At 40.3% G+C, this 20,623-nt stretch overlaps 1 protein-coding gene across 3 annotated transcripts in view; it reads left to right on the forward strand.

The window, feature by feature from the left end:
* The window catches only part of LOC121503682 (microtubule-associated serine/threonine-protein kinase 1-like), an 80,447-nt gene extending 61,872 nt beyond the window's left edge, over positions 1-18,575 (forward strand). For all 3 annotated transcript variants that reach the window (XM_041778201.1, XM_041778202.1, XM_041778203.1), the window contains 17 exons: positions 1,383-1,450; positions 4,199-4,275; positions 4,397-4,605; positions 5,026-5,164; positions 5,260-5,392; positions 6,498-6,663; positions 6,768-6,869; positions 8,781-8,903; positions 9,015-9,124; positions 9,213-9,373; positions 11,890-12,149; positions 12,591-12,815; positions 12,928-13,157; positions 13,312-13,434; positions 13,545-13,678; positions 13,760-13,947; positions 15,226-18,575. In XM_041778201.1, coding sequence (XP_041634135.1) covers positions 1,383-1,450; positions 4,199-4,275; positions 4,397-4,605; positions 5,026-5,164; positions 5,260-5,392; positions 6,498-6,663; positions 6,768-6,869; positions 8,781-8,903; positions 9,015-9,124; positions 9,213-9,373; positions 11,890-12,149; positions 12,591-12,815; positions 12,928-13,157; positions 13,312-13,434; positions 13,545-13,678; positions 13,760-13,947; positions 15,226-16,796 — 4,019 coding nt within the window. In that variant the 3' untranslated portion in view covers positions 16,797-18,575. The remainder of the gene's footprint in view (positions 1-1,382; positions 1,451-4,198; positions 4,276-4,396; positions 4,606-5,025; positions 5,165-5,259; positions 5,393-6,497; positions 6,664-6,767; positions 6,870-8,780; positions 8,904-9,014; positions 9,125-9,212; positions 9,374-11,889; positions 12,150-12,590; positions 12,816-12,927; positions 13,158-13,311; positions 13,435-13,544; positions 13,679-13,759; positions 13,948-15,225) is intronic.
* The last annotated feature ends 2,048 nt before the right edge of the window (positions 18,576-20,623 follow it).

Here is a 20,623-nt window from a genome sequence, read left to right on the forward strand (position 1 = left end):
TCCAATTAGTTCATATTTTTATTCTTAAGTCCCATTTTTATATTTTTTTTAATCCTTTGTTCTCATCTTATATTTTATACTTTATTCCCGTTTTAATGTTTTTATTTTTTATTCCAAATTATATATTTCTATTGTTTTTTCCATTTCTGAATTTTCCTTTTTCCCATTTTTATATTTTTAATGTTTATAAGCATTTTATTATTTTATTTTATTTTCCAATTTTTTTATATATTTTTTTTATTTTTCCCATGTTAATATGTTTATTTTTGATTCCCATTTGTGTATCTTAATACTTGTTGTTATTCTTCATTCCCACTTAAATGTAATTATTTCTTATTCACATTTTTTATGTTTTCTCTTTGATAATTTTTTAAAATGTTTTATTCTTTTTTCCCACTTTATCATTTCTATTTTTTACTCCCTCTTAATATTTTCTTATGCCATTATTATATATTTTGTCTTTGTTTCATATTTAATGTTTTCATCCTTTTTTTTTTTTCCATTTTATTATTTTTATTCTTTTCCTGGATTTTAATGTTTTTGTTTTTTATTCCACATTTTATATTTCTATTCTTTTACCCATTTTAATTTTTGTCTTTTTTACTCATTTTTGAATTTTTATTCTTTATTCCCATTTTTTATTTTATTTTATTGTCCAGTTTTTGTATATTTATACTTTTTCGCATTTTTATATGTTTATTCTTCGTTATTATTTAATGTTTTCATTCTTTTTTCCAATTTCATTATTTTTATTCCAATATATTCATTCTTTTTCCCATTTTTATATGTTTATGTTCTTTGTTTGCTTTTTAATGTTATAATTTGCCTCTTTTACTATCATCATGTTGCTGAATCACACCTCCCTTTTGATTTGTGGTAAAGTTCTCATTAGTTTAAATTTTTTTGGATCGTGTCTTTACGTATATTTTATATACATGTGTATATTTATATTTTAGAGATTTGTATTTAAATGCATCTTCATTCATTCATTAATCTTTAAATTCATCATATTTACAAATTATTTGACAATATATTGTATATTAACATATAATAATGAAAATGAATAAACTTAGACTTAAGCTTTGACAGCAATGCAAACGTTTGCTCATGTGGGTCCTGGGACCTCAGCATTTTTTAATGATACAAGCAGAAGGGTCAAAGTAAAAAAGCTGGGAACCTTTGGTTTACCTTACTTAAGAACATTTTCAGGATCTCTTTAGACTTCTAATGTTGAATCCCTACCCATAAACACAAAATAATAAAATCAAATCAAAAAAGATGATATTCAAATTCATATTCCACTATGAATGGTTGCTTTTTGTTCCTGCTCCTAAAAGTGCTGTTTGAATAAAGTTATCTCTATTTTGTATTCCCGCTCTCAGAGATGGTCCACCTGGACAGTTACGACAGCGAGGGACCCCTAACTCCTGAAACAGACGACTCAGCAGAGGTGAGATGATCATAAATCTATTGTTTATCAGAGTTATATGCAGAGCATTTACTCATTTATTCATTTTTTTTAAACTTTAGTAGAGGTTAATGGTAAATTTGTTCCCCTCGGTCCCTAACAAGCTAGCAGCTGCTTTTCCTGGGGTCCACACATGCAAACATAGCAGCTGATTAAAACGACTAAAGCCGTTTTCATGCATGCAACCCAGAACTTTCCAGGGAAATTTCAGGGTAACAAACCCAGAAAATATCTGGACTTTGTTGTTCTTGAGAGGCGGGGGAGAGGGAGATACTCAGGGTCTAGCAGGTTCGTTTCAGGCCAAAGTCAGGGGGAAAAACTTTTGCAAGAGTGAAGAGGACTAAAGAGGAGTCTTTAATGTTCATAGAGTCGCATATTTAGTAGCAGAAACCTGCTGTTGCAGAGAGCCTAGAGCTATTTTTTTCGAACTCAGTTTCACCTGCTTCTAATGGTTAACCATCCATGAAGGGAATGTTTTAGAAATCTTGAGACCAAAAAGAGGTCCTTCCTCGTCTAACAGGGGGCTTGGATTTTGCTGATAGGGTCAGGGGTCATCATCTCAGGGACATTTCTGGATAATCAAAATGTATTTGGTGCGATTTTATCCACTCTTGGTACCATATTTACATTCAAAACCCCTGTCTTAATCATTGAAAATACATTTCTGACATATATCTCATATCTGATGCATACCTGTAATGACTGTATCTGGAGGCCTCGGGCAGTTTCCAACCTTTACTGATAGTTGGAACATCATCATCATTCCTCTGAACATACCAGTCTGTGCATCAGTGTTTCAGAGAGGCTGTGGACGTGTCCGGTATTAACGCTGCTTTCTCTGAAGATGTTTGCGTCATCTATAAATGACTTGGCATAAATTCTTCTATTCATCTAATTTAGCTAATTTGTGCTGAAGAGCTAAGAAAACAGGAAACACTCCCCCTCAGAGGCCATGAATCGAGCATTAGGCCAACGTCCAACTGAGAAAATTAAGCTAAGTGGACGAAATAATGAAGGAGGGGGAGGGAAGTGTGGACCAGAACGATGAGGCTGGGTAGATTTATTTACAGAGAGATTAAATGTGAATCAACAGCCACAGAGGAAGGAGAATCAGTGATTTATCAGTGTGGGTTATGTTTGAGGTGAGGAAACAGTTTGATTATGTGATGGACATCCAGTAGGGTACACTGGGTAGGATGCTGGAGCTCACTGGTCCGCCCTCCTGGAGGTGTCCTGGGACAATTCAACAAAATACCAATAAAGAGAGATTCCACCTGGTAACCCAGAGACATCCTGAGCCCAGCTGCCTACATAGTTGGGGTAGAGCATAGGCGTAGCACAGGGGGAGGTAAAGGTACTGATTACCCAGGCCCACTGTAGGGAGGGGCCTTTAAGATGCCTGTATGAAAGCTCATTTCAGCCAAAGAAAAAAGAAAAAAATGAGAAAGTGTGGCAATCCATGAAAAAAAAACCTTAAGTCATTATTATGAGACAAAAAGTCATAATTATGAGATAAGAAGTCAAAAATATGAGATGAGAAGGGAATTATGAGATGAAAGGTCATAATTATGAGATAAAAAGACAAATTTATAGGGAAAAAAATCATAATAATGAGATATTAAGTCAAAATTATAAGATAAAAAATCGAATTATGAGATGAGTCAAAATTAAAAGTAAAAGTAAAAATGTCACAACTATGGCTGAAAAGTTGGAATTATGTGTAAAAAAGCCACAATTATGAGACAAAAAGTCAAAATTAGGAGATAAAAGTGATATTAATGAGGGATAAAGTCAAAATTATTAAATAACACGTCATCATTATGAGATAAAAAGTGATAATTATGAGATAAAAATTGATAATTATGGGGTAAAAAGTGATATTAAAGAGAGATAAAGTTAAAATTATGAAATAAAAAGTCATAATTATGGGATAAAAAGTGAAAATTATAAGATAAAACCATTACTATGAGAAAAAAAGTTATATTAATGAGAGATAAAGTCAAAATTACAAGATAAAAGTTGAAATTATGAGATAAGAAAAAAATCGAAATTATGGGAAAAGTCAAAATTATCAGTTAGAAGCTGAAATTATTAGGTAAAAAGTCAGAATTATGAGATAAAAAGACAAAATAAGGAATAAAAATCATAATAATGAGATATAAAGTCAAAATTACGGGATAAAAAGTCCCAATTAACTAAATGACTTTTAATCTCATAATTTCTACTTTCTTCTACTATTTTACTTTTTATTTCTACTTTTAACTTCCACATTTTTGTTTTTTTAAGTGGCAGAAATGGACCTCTATATGCACTATCCATTAGTTTGCAGAACCAGGATATTTAAGGCGAATCGTTGGGTTTTTGGGGTCTTAATTTCCCTCACCCTCTCCACCGTGAGAAAACCCAAAACAAGGCTCTACCAGGAGGGCAAAAGCAGTGAAGTCACAGTGAAAGATGCTTGGCTAATACAAAAGAAATGCATGTGAAGAAGGCAAATGGTAGTGAGGTGAAGCTGCTTCCTCCTGGCTTGTAGAACAGAAAGTCCATGCTAGCACGGACCAGGTTAATAAACCTGCTGAGAACGGGGCAGAAGGCTGACTGACAAGCACTAACGTACAGCAAACAAAGCCTGGGAAACACTGGACTATACCATTTAAAAACCACTGATTTAAAGCATTAAAGTCCATCAAAGTGACTTATTTCCTCACATGCTTGTTTTTTGATCCTCAGGGTAAAATCAGAGCAATGAAACCACCTGGAGAGGCGGATTTCCAGACCATCAAGCTGATCAGCAACGGAGCTTATGGGTGAGTCGAGCAGAAGAAAGTCGTATTTGTAGTCAAAATACTTGGGAGTGATTGATTTTAACTTTCTGAATGTTACTGTTAAAGCAGTAGAGTTAAATAGTGTCTTTGTATGTGTGTGCAGTGCTGTGTATCTGGTGCGTCACCTGGAGACCCGTCAACGTTTTGCGATGAAGAAGATCAACAAGCAGAACCTGATACTGAGGAATCAGATCCAGCAGGCCTTTGTGGAGAGAGACATCCTCACCTTCGCTGAGAATCCCTTCGTCGTCTCCATGTTCTGCTCTTTTGAAACTCGGCGACACCTCTGCATGGTGATGGAGTACGTCGAAGGTGAGATATTAGCCACAAATCTATGGGAGTGGATGCTTTAGTGGAATTGACAGACTGCTCCTTTAGTTGCTCTTCTGAATGTAAGAATCAACTAAGAAAATTGGATTGCTTGCCTTATTACAGACTGAGTTTTATGAGTAAAACAGAACAGTCTGACTCTTTAAAAGCTGCTCAGACATTAAAAACATCTGAAAGTTTAGTTTGAACATCAGAAATCCTTGAATATTTTTAAAGAATGACTCAAAGAACAGTCAGCGTGGTCGCCAGGATTAAGGTCACAGAGATGACATGATTGTGCAGAGTTACTCACCGCTCTGAGTGGAAACTAAAATGTTCTTGGACAAGAGGAACCAGGGCACATTCCTGATAATTGCTAATGTCAGCGGGGAGCTCTAACAGAAAAATGACTTGTGCTGGCAGGAGGAGACTGTGCCACTCTGCTGAAGAACATCGGCGCCCTGCCGGTGGAAATGGCTCGAATGTACTTCGCAGAGACCGTCCTGGCTTTGGAGTACTTACACAACTACGGCATCGTGCACCGTGACCTCAAACCTGACAAGTAAGACTGAAAAACTTCACCTAAAACTGGGGCATTGAACTCCTGAATGTCTTAGTTGGTGTGTTTTAAAGTTGACTTTTCTGTTTCTATCGCAGCCTTCTGATCACCTCCATGGGTCACATCAAGCTCACAGACTTTGGTCTGTCTAAGATGGGTCTGATGAGTCTGACCACCAACCTGTACGAGGGACACATCGAGAAGGACACCAGAGAGTTCCTGGACAAACAGGTAGGAGAAAAAAGATGATTTTTAAATTACCCTTCACAGGGATAGTTAGGACACCCTTGAACCTTGAACCTCCAGGAGCTTGGTCAGGGTGCTTCTTAATATTTTTCCACTGGAAGGAAACCCTGAAGGGGTGCCGATACTTTTGTCCATGACTGTATGTACTATAGTGGCATTGAAGTAGGTACTATTGCTGTGTTCTTTTTTTACCCCGGGGGTGTAATTGCCCCCCGGTGCCCTTTTATCTAGTAACTTCAAAAAATATTCCAAAAATTTCAGATGTCTTCCATATTTTTTTGCTGAAACCACATTTGATCACAGAACACATTTTTAAAATCAGAAAACGGTCAGCATAGCCAGTCGTAATAGACCTGTGCTACTTGACCTCCTTAATTCAAGCTGAAAGTAGATTTAAATATGTGAAATTCATTTAAAAATCACATGTGCAATTATGGCACCAATTGTCCTCTTTTGCTTGTATTGCATTGCAGATCACGTCACTCGATATCGTGACTGAAGTGAATTTTAAACATTAAACCTCCTTTGAAGTCTTCATTTCCATGCAAAGATATTCACAGTCATTGTGTACCTGCTGCATTAAAAAGGAGATGGTTAACACTTCAGCCATTCTTTACCTATTATAATCGTCATCCTGTGCTCCAGCCTGTCCTTCAGAGCTCATGCTTTGAATTTAATCCTCATTATTTCCTGCATATGGAATTATGAAGCACACAGATCTGTTCATGTGCACTGCATACCTATTTGCACATGAAACCTTCAGCGAGGCTTTCATCTCGTCTTAGTATCTCTATAATGAGCTGGACTAATGCATGCATGCTTCTTATACATGTGCCTCTGTCTTTGGTCAGCTGTCTTCTAATGTGCAGAAATATACCAGTGGTAAAAGCATACATCAGGAAGCTCAAAGCTCACCAGCACTGTGCATCAGCTTAGATTATAATGTTGATCTCTGTCTTTGACTGTTTGCTGTTGTTGGATGGGAGTAGCATGCACACCTTTCACAGGTTGCAGGACAGTTTTCCTCCTCATCTGCTCTGATTAGTCATAAAAAGTGCTCCAATCTTTAATAAACCTGACTTTCTTTTAGGTGTGTGGAACTCCTGAATACATCGCCCCAGAGGTGATCCTCCGTCAGGGTTACGGGAAGCCGGTGGACTGGTGGGCGATGGGGATCATCCTGTATGAGTTCCTGGTGGGCTGTGTGCCGTTCTTTGGAGACACTCCAGAGGAGCTGTTTGGACAGGTGATCACAGGTGAGATATCAAACGTCTTATCACACAGAATGCAGGAGTATTTATGTGGATTTCAAGGGTGTGAATCTTAATTTTCTTCATCCTCTCTCTGCTGTGTTTTAAAGATGACATCGTTTGGCCTGAAGGAGAGGAAGCTCTTCCTGTTGATGCTCAGAATCTGATCTCCTCCCTCCTGCAGACAAATCCACTCGTTCGACTGGGCACAGGTGAGTCACCTCTACTTGTGTTTCTTACCTGAAGCCTGCAGGGCCCTCGTTTAAATATGGCCCTAGTTCCAAAAAAATTGGAGGACTGTGTAAAATATATATAAAACAGAATGCAATGATGGTCAAATCTCATAAGCCCATATTTTATTCACAATAGAACATAAACAACTTATCAGGTGTTGAAACTGAGACATTTTACCATTTCATGAGCAGTATTAGCTCATTTGATTGCAGCAGCATCTCTCAAAAAAGCAGGGACATGGCAACTAAAAGGCTGGAAAAGTAAGTGGTACTAATGGAAAACAGTTGGAGGAATATTTTGCAACTAATCAGGTTAATTGGCAACAGATCAGTAACATGACTGGGTGTAAAAGGAGCATTTCAGAGAGGCAGAGTCTCTCAGAAGTAATGATGGTCAGAAGTTCACCAGGCAACAAAAAGTGGCATCCAGAAAACATGGAATGATTTCTGAAAGATTTTCCTCATCTAACGCTGTGAAGACTTTAAATATCCCACAATCTACTTTCCATAAAATCATCAAAAGATTCAGAGAATCTGGAGAAATCTCTGTGATTATGGGGAAAGGACAAAGGTCAATATTGGATCTCGTGATCTTGGAGCCCTCAGGGGCCACTGGATTAAAAACAGGCATGATTCTGTGCTGGAAATCACTGCATGGGCACTTCCAGAAATCCCTATCTGTCAGCACAGTTCACCACACCGTTCGCAAATGACAGTTTAAGCTGGATCATGCAAAAAAAATTGCCATCTTCCCTGGACCAAAGCTCACTTAAAATGGACTGAGGCATAATGGAAGACTGTTCTGTGGTCACATGAATCAATTTTGAAGTTGTTTTTGGAAACTATGGATGGCATGTCCTGCAGGCCAAAGAGGAGAGGGACCACCCAGCTTGTTATCCTGCCACATTTCTAAAGGGGTTGCAGTAGTGCCTATGGCATGGGCAGCTTACACATCTGGAAAGGAACAATCAATGCTGGAAAGTAGAGAGAGGTTTTAGAGCAACCCATCCCATCCAGACAACGTCTCTTTCAGGGAAGGCCTTGACTATTTCAGCAAGACAATGCTAAAACACATACCAAATCCATCACAACACCATGGCTTCACAGTAGAAGAGTCCTGCCTGCAGCCCAGACCTTTAAAGCTGGGATCCTAGATTAGGCAAGAATGGGACAACATTCCTCTTCCAGAAGAGGAATGCTACACAATGCTACACAATGGTAAACATGGCCCTGTCCCTACTTTTTTGAGATGTGTTGCCGCCATGAAATTCAAAATGAGCTAATATTTTCCTGAAATGGTAAAATGTCTCAGTTTCAACATCTGATTTGTTGTTTATGTCCTATCGTGAATAGATATGGGTTGACTTCTGTTTTTATTTGCATTTTACACAGCGCCCCAGCTTTTTTGGAATTGGGGTTGAACATGTCAAAGAGCCGTGGGCCATATACCGACGACTGGGGTATCCTATGTAATCTGAGGGGTTCTCATGCATGAGCAGCCATATTGTGCAGATCTCTTCCTTGATAATCAGGGCCAGAGCTCAGGAAGTGTACCGTGCCTGAGGAGCGCACTCACACTCATAAAACAGGCCTGACTTTTGGGGTCAGATATGCTCGGGTACAGTAACGACTACCTAGTGCGAGTTCGCCCTTTGTTTAATGTAATAATACTCCTGGGAACTTTCTCAGTTGTTTAAATCCTCGTTTTAGAGTAGCCTACATGGTTCCATGGTTTGTAATATGACCTTGAACGTCCTTCGTCATCCTGCCTTTAGCCTCATGGATTCAGTTAACTCAAATAAGTCAACTTGTGTTTTTGTTAAGGAGCCCCTCCAGCAGCGCTCAGGCTGAATATCCTCTCCTTTCTCTCTCTCTCTCTCTTCCCTCCAGGTGGTGCTTTTGAAGTGAAGCAGCACTCTTTCTTCACTGAGGTGAACTGGAACAGCCTGCTGAGACAGAAAGCAGAGTTCATTCCCCATCTGGAGTCAGAGGAAGACACCAGTTACTTTGACAGTAAGTCTCCAGTCACAGAGCTCTGGGAATCTTACTCATCAAACAGCTCTGGGACTCCTGAGTCATAGCTATCCCTGCATCAGCCTAACGTGACTTATCTTTCCTCCACAGCTCGATCGGAGCGATATCATCACGTGCATTCATACGACGAGGACGACACGAATGACGATGAACCCGTGGAGATACACCGCTTCTCCTCCTGCTCCCCTCGATTCAGCAAGGTCTTATTCCAGCATTACCCCCTGGTTTCTTCTTAACTACACGTCATTTATCAATATGTACAAATGATATCATTATGTGGCCCTGCAGGTGTACAGCAGCATGGAGCATCTGTCCCAGCTGGAGCATAAACACCCCGGGGTGACTCTCAGAGAACACAAGGTCCCGAGGGAGGACCGAGTGGCGAAGAGAGAGAGCTTAGGCAGCTTCACCCTCAGAGACAAGAGCTGGAGGACGGGATCGCCTGAGATGTGAGTGCAGAGGAGGAGAAATAGAGCAGAAACTGTTTTAGATTGAAAGATTGAAATAGGAGAGTTTCAGAAACATCGGCAAAAGTTATCATCCTCTTAACTGTTAATTATGGCATATTTGAAGGCCTTAAGTTACATTTCCGCTATTGTGTAGAAAGGGTGTTTAGTTCTGGAAACAAACATGTTACAAACCCAATTTCCAAAAATGTTGGGACACTGCAACATGTGACTATAAACTGAATAAGGTGATTTGTTTTTATATCTTTTGGAAATGTACACACATTCTAAGTTTAATGACTGCAACATGTTCCAAAAAAGTTGGGACAGGAGCTGTGTTACATCACCTTTCTCTGAAAGAATACTCTATAAGTGTCTGAGGCAGTGTTAATTTCGTCGACTACAACTATGACTACTTATGTTCATTGACAACCTTTCTTTCCATGCCAAAAACTAGACTAAAACTAACAAAAATAGATCTGTGATGACTAGAAGTGACAAAAAGTAAGTTTGGTTTATGTCAAGATGACGAAAACTTGACTATAATGTAATGCAATTTTCGTCAGACCTTCAAAATTAGTGATATTTCTCCACTGTGGGTAAATCTGTCAAAATCATCTGTATCTCTTCTGCCTCTCAGATGTAGAAAGCAGGGACCCCTAGTTTGGCAGGATGTATAGAACACACTACCATGACTTGATACCAGATTTAAGCATGAAAATAAATGCTTGGACTAAAATTAAAGACCAAAATGGGAGGACTTTTTATGGACTAAAACTCGACTAAAACTAAAAAGGGTAGAAATGACTAAAATGTGACTAAAACTAAAAGACATTTTATCGAAAGACTAAAACTAAGACTAAAATTGAAAATTGCTGCCAAAATTAACACTGGTCTGAGGACTGACTGAAGAGACAATCAATCATGGTCAAAAATAATTTGGCATTTTTGACATGAAAATATTACAAAAACAAACCTTTTTAATGTCAAAGTGACAAAGTTTCAACAAAGTAATTCGATTAAATACAAACATCTTATGAAATAAGTGACTGCATAAATGTTCACCCCCTTTAAAGTGACTGAGCCAATTCAACAGAGGTGCTAGTCTCACAGTTAGAAAAATGAGGATCACCTGAGTGCAGTGAATGTGTTTCAAGTGATTGTAGTAGTCCAGTCACTGCAGTATTTCTGGCCACCATTACACTATGACGACAAAAGAACACTCCAAGCAACTTAGAGAAAAGGTTATTGAAAAGTCTAAGTCAGGGGATGGATGCAAAAAAATTTCCAAGGCTCTGAACATCCCCCAGAGTTCAGTTAAATCCGTCATGAAGAGATAAATGAATATGGCACATGTGTAAATCTGCCTAGATCAGACCGTCCTCACAAACTGAGTGAGTGTGCAAGAAGGAGACTAGAGAGAGAGGTCACCAAGACACCTATGACCTCTCTGAAAGAGTTCCAAGCTTCAGCAGTTGAGATGGGAGAGACTCTGCAGACAACAACTGTTGGCTGGGTTCTTCACCAGTCAGTCTTTTTTTATTTTCAAAGATTTATTTTTGGGCTTTTTCATGCCTTTATTAGAGAGAGGACAGTGGATAGAGTCAGAAACAGGGAAGAAAGCGGGGAGAGACATGCAGGAAATAGTGCCACGGGCCGGATTCGAACCTGAGTCCCCTGCATACATGGTGCGCGCCTTAACCACTCGACTACCGGTGCGCTTCACCAGACAGTCTTTATGGGAGAATGGCAAAGAGAAAACTGAGATTCAATCTGGACTAGAGTTCACCAAAAGGCATGTGGGTTCTCTGGTCTGATGAGACCAAAATGGAGCTCTTTTTTTGCTATCAGACAAGATGGCAAACACTGACATCACATCAAATACACCATCCCCACTGTGAAGCGCGGTGGTGGCAGCATCATGCTGTGGGGATGCTTCCGGTCCTGCATACAGCAAAAGGTACATAGAAATGGTTTAAAGACAAGGGGAATGTCCTGGAGTGGCTGAGTCAAAGCCCAGACCCCAATCCAATAGAGGATTTGTGGCTGGACATAAAAAGGCCTGTTCCCTCCTGATCCCTGTACAACCTGACAGAGCTTGAGCAGTTTAGCAAAGAAGAATGTAGTAAAAATTGTACGGTCCAGATGTTTGAGCCTGATTGAGACCTATCCACACAGACTCAGAGCTGTGATTGCAGCCAAAGGAGACTCTAAAAGATACTGACTTGAAGGGGCTGAATATTTATGCAGCCAAATATAATGACCAAGATTGATTGATTTATAAAATAAAAAAAAAAAGGTAAAACAGCCAACAGGACAAATACTTTTTATAGTCACTAGACCAGTCTAGCCCCGCCCTCATTTATTTTTCATGAAATGGTTAAATATCTCAGCTTCAACATCATTATAAGGTCTGACAATCATTGCATAATGATTTTAATTACATTAACACAGCGTCCCAACTTTTTTGAATTGGGGTTCTATCTATAGTGATAAGAACATATTTGTTGCTTTTCCAGGAAGCGCCTGTCCTGCTCAGAGTCCTCCTTCCTCGAGAGCGACTCCAGCCCTCCGTCTGGAGCCCGTAGACGCTTCTCCGCCCTCATGGACACTCACCGCCTGGCCTCTCCACTAGAGGTCGACTCTGAGCTGCTTATCCCTGGTAGGCAGCCCGCGGTGAAGGCCAGAGGGGCGTCACTGGAGGGAGCCATGGCTGCTGTTATGGCTCAAGGGGACCAGAAACAGACTCTTAAAGAGAGCAACGGGTTCACAGCAGGAGGTAAGTTAGACCCTGTAACCTTTTTCCAGGCCATAATATGGTTACGAGTTGTTTTTATGTTAGTTATAAATACCCTCCATGTTCGCCTCAGAATGAGCCTACCTCTCTGAGGCACTCTTTTGTTACCATCTCATCCTGCCAGTTAATTATGTTAACTGCGAGATCTTCTAGGATGAGTTTTTAAAGAATATTTTATATTTTTCAGTCTTTTATTGCCATCATCCCAACTTTTTTGGAACAAGCTGTCAGCATCGAAATTAAACTGGACATATGTATTTCCAAAAAATAATGGAATTCTGTCTTTCTTTACATTTACATTTTACACAATTTTCCAACTTTTTTGAAACAGGGTTGTAGTTTTCATAAAATTAAGTCACTTTAACCTCTATCTGATCATTATTTATGGCCAGATTATCATGCATGTTTGTCCCTGTGTCTTAGATAAGCTCCTGAGACCGGCTGATCCTCCAGGGCCTCTACATGGCAGTGCTTCGATCCTTGGGCTCCCTGATCCCCAGGGGCCCCGTGGGGCGACCACAGACCTGGTCCTACGTAGAGTCCGCCACCATCAGCTCTCAGCCGAGGGAGAGAAACGAAGCTCCCGACCAGGAACCAAAGTCATCAAATCTGCGTCTGCTACGGCTCTGTCCGTCATCATTCCTGCAGGTTAGAGAAAAGTTTATGACCCGGCTGAGCTGAACGCCACGGTCTTCAGCATTTAATAAACCATGATCATTTAAAGAAAGGACCTAACCTTGACTCTCTTCTCTCTCCTCAGTGGAGCAGCATGGCGCCTCCCCTCTCGCCAGTCCCATGTCTCCTCGCTCACTGTCGTCCAATCCGTCCTCCAGAGACTCATCCCCCAGCAGAGACTACTCTCCGATGGTCAACATCGTTCACTCTCCAATCACCATCCACCGCTCAGGGAAGAAGTACGGCTTCACTTTGAGAGCGATCAGAGTCTACATGGGAGACAGCGACGTCTACAGTGTTCATCACATGGTCTGGGTGAGTGAGTGAAGAGTCAGAGAATTACGTCTCATCTTACTGCCTACACTGATACTACAGTATTGTTTAGTATAACTATCCATAATAACAGACATAAAAACCTTCAATTTAATGCCATATATGAGTGTAAGTGAGCCCTTTGTTTCAATAACAGCATGTGGAGGATGGAGGTCCAGCTCAAGATGCTGGTCTTCGCGCCGGTGACCTCATCACCCACGTGAACGGCGAGTCGGTTCACGGTCTGGTCCATACAGAGGTGGTGGAGCTCATCCTGAAGGTGCGGCTACCTTCATACCTTTACCTATTTACATTTAAAATGTCTATGGAACACTATAGATCACATTTTCTCTTAGATAATGTGATTTATATTTTCTGTCTTCTCTGCAGAGTGGGAACAAGGTGACGGTGACTACGACTCCGTTTGAGAACACGTCTATAAAAGTTGGTCCGGCCAGGAAGTCCAGCTATAAATCCAAGATGGCACGACGAACCAAGAGAACCGGAGCCAAGGAAGGACAAGAGTGCGTTACAGCAAAAAACATCCTTTTTAAGACATTTTTCCCCTCATGTTTCTTAACGTACCTCTGATTTTGTGTTTGCAGTAAGAAGCGTAGCTCCCTGTTCAGGAAGATCACCAAGCAGTCGAACCTCCTCCACACCAGCCGGAGCCTCTCCTCCTTAAACCGGTCACTCTCATCCGGAGACAGTCTTCCAGGATCCCCCACCCACAACCTCTCTGCCCGATCGCCCACCCAGAACTACCGCTCAGCTCTTGAATCCCCTTACCTGGGTTAGTAGTTTTTCAGCATATCTTCTGCAGGCAGGAAAAGCTTCTTACTGCTGTTTACTAAAGACAAGTTAATTTTCATTTGCCACCTACATGTTTTTCCAGTGTTATTTTAATTATAGTCATCGTTAAACTTAATGCATTACAAAGCCATACAATAAGCAGTAGTGACGAACAGACTTCTACTAATCCCTGAAATATCGAGTTCACTTGATCACAGCATGGCTGCCTTTAACTAACATTACAGTGCCAGAACACTGACCACAGCTGACACTGATCTTAATATTAATGTTGATGTGAACCAGCAGATGTAACCTCATTAGAATTAACCTGTGCTTCAGTGATAGAGAATTTCTCACCCTTCATTTCCCAAACAGCAGCATTATTGACCCAAACACAAAGAAAATACAAAAATTGGTCACCTCACCACCACCTGGACAAAAGGAAGAGGCATGCTACTCACTGGATGCTGTCCATAATTCCTTGCTGTAATTTGTGTAGTGCACATTTTGCACATGGAAAGTTTACAGAACTTGAAATGTACGAATAGGCAAATAATTTATGAAGCCTATGAAAACATTCGTACCCAATAACTGTAGCTTACACAGCTCTTTCAGTTGTGTCAACTATGTAGATAATGAAGCTATGTAGTTTAAGCAGCTTAAGCTAAGCTTACAAAACAACTATGTAAGCTACATGGCTAACGAAGCTTTGTACTTAATAAAACTTTGTAGCTAATAAAGTTATAAAGCTACATAGCTACGTAGCCTACACAGCTAAAACTAAGCTCAAAAAGCAGCTATGTTAGCCATGTAGCTTAAAAAATTATGTAGCTAACAAAGCTACATTGCCAAAAAGTTACATAGCAAACAAAGCTTTGAAGCTAATAAAGCTTTGTAGCTGATAAAGTTACACAGCCAACAAAGCTACGTAGCTTACACAGCTAAAGCTAAGCTCACAAAGCAGCTATGTAGCTTGCAATGCTATGAAGCTGAGAAAGCAACATAGCCAAATAAGCTACAAAGCTAACAAAGATTTGTAGCTAATTAAGTTACATAGCTAACAAAGCTAAGAAAGCCTAAACAGCTAAAACTAAGCTCACGTTGGGCTATGTATGCCATGAAGCTTACAAAGCTACATAGCCAAATAAGCTACATAGCAAACAAAGCTTTGTACCTATTAAGCTTTGTAGCTATACACAAAAAAACTCACATTAAAACAACATTTTAGATTAAATCAAGTCATGTTATACTGGGTCTGATATTTTTCTTCTCTCTTCAGGCACTTCCTCTCAGAGCAGCTCCCCGGCCTCCAGCACCCCCAACTCCCCTGCAGCCTCCCACCACATGAGGCCCAGCTCGCTTCACGGCCTGTCTCCAAAACTCCACCGCCAGTACCGCTCTGCGCGCTGCAAATCGGCCGGCAACATCCCTCTATCCCCACTTGCTCACACGCCCTCGCCGACCACCTCCTCTCCTCCTCCTCTCAGCGGCCACACCGTCGGGAGCTCCAACACCGCGCAGATGTTCCCTGCCAAGCTGCACTCCTCTCCTCCTGTCGCTCGCCCCCGACCTAAGAGCGCAGAACCGCCCAGGTCTCCCCTGCTGCAGCGGGTTCAGTCTGCAGAAAAGCTTGGGGCACCCATTCTTCCCTCCTCCTCATCTTCATCGTCTTCGCCGTCTCCTTTAACAGGTGGGGTGTCGCTGCGTAAGCACAGCCTGGAGGTTTCACATGGAGACTACAGGAGGGAGTCCTTCCACTGTGAGCACAGCCTGCAGAGTCTACTGGAGATGGAAGGAGAGAACGGGCCAGCTCCCCCGTCTCCTTCATCCTCCTCTTCCCCGTCTCCTCCTATGGGCGGGGAGATCGGAGGGCTGAAGCCAGCTAGAAGGATGGGGAGGCAGGAGTCGCCGCTTAGTCGGGACACGCTGCTTACAACGAAGGAGAAGGACACCCAAACGTCACCGCCAGAGCTGAAAACAGAGAGTACGGCTACTAAACCTGAACTTAAGAACAACACTACTGAAAGTAAAACCACTGCTGAAGTCTCAAAGAGCGGCGGTGCTGCTGCAGCAGAGAAAAAGCCAAGTCCAACTGCTGCAGAGACTAAACCAAAAGCAGGAGACAAACCTCAAAATGCAAGCAGCTTGAGTTCTGATGCAACAACCTGCAAGAGCAAACTCAGCGAGAAAACCTCAGCTCCAAGCTCATCGAAGAGCGGCCAACAGCAAGAAAGTAAGCAGCAGAGCGTGCAAACAGACAGCGGACCTGCACCAAAACCTCCAGAGAGCATGGAGGAGAAAAGTAAAACCACTGCAGGAACAGAAAAGGGAATCGTGCAGAAAGCATCGTCTGCAGAGACGTCTAAGCAGCGCAAAAGCTCTGAGAAAGGAGGCAGTGAGAAGGCGAAAGGACCTGCACCTCCAGTCCCCACCCACGCCCAAACCCACACCACAGTCAGACCAAAAGTGGAGAAAGTATCGAGCAGTTACCGTGCCTCCAAAGAGGAGAAACCCCACTTGGAGGTCCTGGAGGAGAACCCGGCATCGCCCTCCTCTAACGCGGCGTCTCCTTTCTCCACAAAGTCTCGAGAGCCTCCGGGGGATAAAGCCAGCTTCGTCACCCAGCTCACCAGCGTGGCCAAAACAGTCCTGGGGCCCATGAAGGGGGCGTCACAGGAGGGAGCCAAAGTGAAAGACAGCTCTAAATCAAGTGAGGAGAAGAGAGGAGGCGCTGCGGGAAAAGCAGAGGCTCCGTCTGGAAGCGGACGCCGAGGGGCTCAGGCAGCGACCTCAGCGGGCGGAAACCAGAATGAAAAAGGGAACAGTCGCAGCTCGAAGCATCACTGGTGATAAAAAGAGCTTAAAACAAGTCAAACTCTCCCATGTAATGCCTTCTACTGTAGCATCACACTGACATATCACAATTACCATGACTCTCATGGAGGGAAGCTCAAACGCCTGAAGAAAAGACCAAATAGACGAGCTGTAGACGAGGGTTGTCAGCGTGTTTGATAGTTTTTGATACCACCGGCTTAAAAGACAATCACCATTATTATAAAGGCTGAAAGGATCTAAAGATGCAGAAACTTTAAAAATCTGCAACCATTTTGTGAGAAAGATCCGTCAGAGAGGAATGGTAGCGTCAAACTCCTGCACATCGTCTTCATCACTGCGTGCACCGTAATGTGATGATAGAAAACGTTTGTAGTTTCAGGCAAACACTACTCAATCATTCAGAATATTTTTGACATAATCTGCAGTTTTTCCAGAGTGTCTCTGGGCACTCAGCACTTTGGCACCATGAGTGAAGTTACCCACACAGTTAGAGAGTCCTGCCTGGGAGAACCGACCTCAATGTGATGTCCTGGACTCAGTGGAGCCCTCTTCTTCAGCATATTCAGAAAGTATTTTAAAAAAAACAAACCCATAATTTATTTAAAAATTCCTCAAAGTGAAACTTCATCATAATGCCTGAATATTCACATGAACAATTTGATGATGGAACAAATTTCCCCCAATCTTACAAGAAATGCTCCAAAAACACACAACCATATCCATGAAAATACTTAAAAATTCAAGCAAATTCACCAAAATATCAAATCAAATTTAATTAGATTTCCATTATTTTTTTATTTCAAAGGACACAATCATGTTCTGAATGATATTCCCAAAAAATTACAAATATATCTTTCACATTTCCATGAAAAGCCACCCAAAAACGTAATGCTAATTCACCCAAAAATGAAAAACAATTAGACAAATTTCCCATGAAAATGCTCAAAATTAACAAAGCTAATTTACTCCCATACTTACAATGAATCTCTCCAAAAACAAATCATATTCTCAAATTTTCATGAAAATATACCAAAACGTCAATGCTTATACCCCAAACTTCAAAATAAATTTACTAAATTAAAGGGAAAAAAACTGCCAGCCATATTTCCCCTAAAACTTCCAGTGAAACTTTCCAAAAACATACAACCATATCCATGAAAATACATAAAACTGTCAATGCTGATTCCCCCAAAATTTGATGCTTATTCCCCGAACATCAAAATAAATTTACCAAATTTCCATGAAAATGCTTTTAATTCAGAAATCTAATTTGCTCCCAAACTTTCCCAAATTTTCACAAAAATACACTCAAAATTTCTAAGCAAATGCTCCCAAACTTCAAAATAAATTTACCAAATTAATGGGGAAAAAACTAAAATTCGCAGAGCATATTTCCCCCATATTTCCAGTTAAACTTTCCAAAAACATACAACCATATCCTTGAAAATTCTTAAAAATTTCCAACCAAACTCTCTAAAACATCCACTCAAATTCCATAAAATTTCCATGATTTTTTTTCAAAGGACACATCCCATGTTGTCAAAAAAATTACAAATATATTTCCTAATTTTTTCATGAAAAATCCCCCAAAATTTTATTCTAATTTCACCAAAAAATTAAAAAAGGAATATACCATTTTCCCATAAAAATGCTCAAAACTTACAAATCTAATTTACCCCAACACTTATAATGAAACTCTCCAAAAAGATACAATCATAGCCTCAAGTCTCAAGTCATGAAAATATACTGAAATGTCAAAGCTTATACCCCCAAACTTCAACATAATTTACCAAATTAAAGGGGAAAAAATAAAAAAAATTGCAAAGCATATTCCCCCAAAAATTCCAGTGAAACTTTACAAAAATGTACAATCATATCCTTGAAAATACATTAAAATTTCCAGGCAAATTCCCCAAAAAAGTATAGATATATATCCCAAATTTTCACTAAAAGCCCCTTTAGTATTCAATACCAATTCCCTCAAACATCAAAATAAAGTCCCATAAAAATGCTTAAAATTCACAAATCTGATTCAACCTAAAACTTTCCCAAATTTCTGAGCAAATGCCCCAATACTTCAAAATAAATTAACAGTTTTCCTAAGTGAATTTACCCCAAACACTTACGATGAAACGTTCCAAAAACATACAGTCATATTCCATAAAGTCCATGAAAATACTTGAAAATTTCCAAGAAAATTCCCCAAAATCTCTGAAAAATCCATGAACTCTTCATCTCAAATTCTCCCAACATTTTAAGAAAATTACCTAAACTTTAAAGGATATTCTGGCGCTTATCTCAAATATTCTAACAGCAGAAATGATAGCTATGTTGTAGAAAAGCTAAACTACAATGTCCTCACGTGTGCATGCAGGGGTCTGAGGAGGTTAAACGCAGAATTTCAAGTTTAAAGAAGAGAAGAATGGAAGAAAAAGACTTCAGCTGAAATAGATCTGTTGGTCCTTCTTAAAATGTCACAGTTTTCTTCATACATGCTGACAATTTTGCAGCTAGGCTGAGACTAACAGCCGATATATGTCTGTTAAAATCAGCAGAAATGTTCCTATCTGCGTATACCAGTGTCATCATGATAATATCGAGCAGTTATGATTGAATATTTTAACAAATTTTGGTTGTGATTCGTCATTAAGGGTGAGATGGTGGGTCCTAATGTCAGACCAATTGAGAACTGCTGATTTAGATGGTGTGCAGGAGTTTTTCAGGCCTATATGACACGTTAAAACTAAGAAATTACCTAAAATTGGGTGCCCGGGACTTTAATTTGTTAGGCCGTGGTATCAAATCCCCAATATCAGTATCTGATTTATTTGATTTTTCTAGACTCATATCAAAGTTTGAAAGTCTGCAATGACAACCCCGATGATGTGAAGAGGGAAAATCTGTGCTCATGGTTTCATAACGTAGGCTCGTGTATGTCTTGTATGTCTGTTGTATATAGAGAAAAATGTCTTAATGCATGTCTGACACTGTAAAAAAGAAAGAATATTTAAAAAAGAAGAATCTAAAGCAGACCTAAAGGTAGTGATCACTGTGAACAACTTTTCAGAAACTGTTAAATACGTGTAAACAAGCTGGATTCTGTTGTGAACGGGCATTAGGCACACACGTCACTTCACCTCCTTTCCCATCCAAACAAACACATGCTGTATTCTGATTGGCTAAGAGACCAGACCAAGACACCAAAACGTTTGCTGATATTGGAATAAGACGGCGATTTTCTGTTAAAGGGCTGAATTTCAGACAGGAATAGAAGACGAACTTGCACAGGGACACTATGCAATGTGCTGATAACGCCACCTCTTTTGGTGTCCCCGATAAATACGTTTACACTGAAGAAGAGAAGAGAAGAAACAGGAAGAAGGGTTGCAATAAACCGAGCAATTACATTTAAATGTTCTCCATTTATCATAGTGAAACGTGCAATGATATTTTTAGGCATTTGTGTGTAAAGAACCAAAATGGAAGTCACACTGGACTCTGGAAATGCTCATTTCTTTTCTATTTATGCAGAAGTAGTTTCTATTTGATGTTACATGTGACAGAAAGTGCCAGTCTTTTTATTTGAAGATGATGTGATTTGTTTTGTTTACACTTAAATGTTGAAGATAATATGCAATCCAACAGTGCCCGCTTTCTTCAAACGGAGCACCCTCCTCATGTGAGATAGTAGAGTAGACTGCACACAGGTTTAAAGGTAGATATGTTTGCTGAGAGCATTTTTAGTCAGGATTTCTGATCTCAGACTTGTCTTAGACTGCCACCTAGTGGACAATATTACACAACTCCTAAAGTCCAGAGGTAGAAGATGAGAGGCAAGTGTA

The sequence above is a fragment of the Cheilinus undulatus genome, linkage group 21, assembly GCF_018320785.1.
Source record: "Cheilinus undulatus linkage group 21, ASM1832078v1, whole genome shotgun sequence".
Taxonomy (NCBI): domain Eukaryota; kingdom Metazoa; phylum Chordata; class Actinopteri; order Labriformes; family Labridae; genus Cheilinus; species Cheilinus undulatus.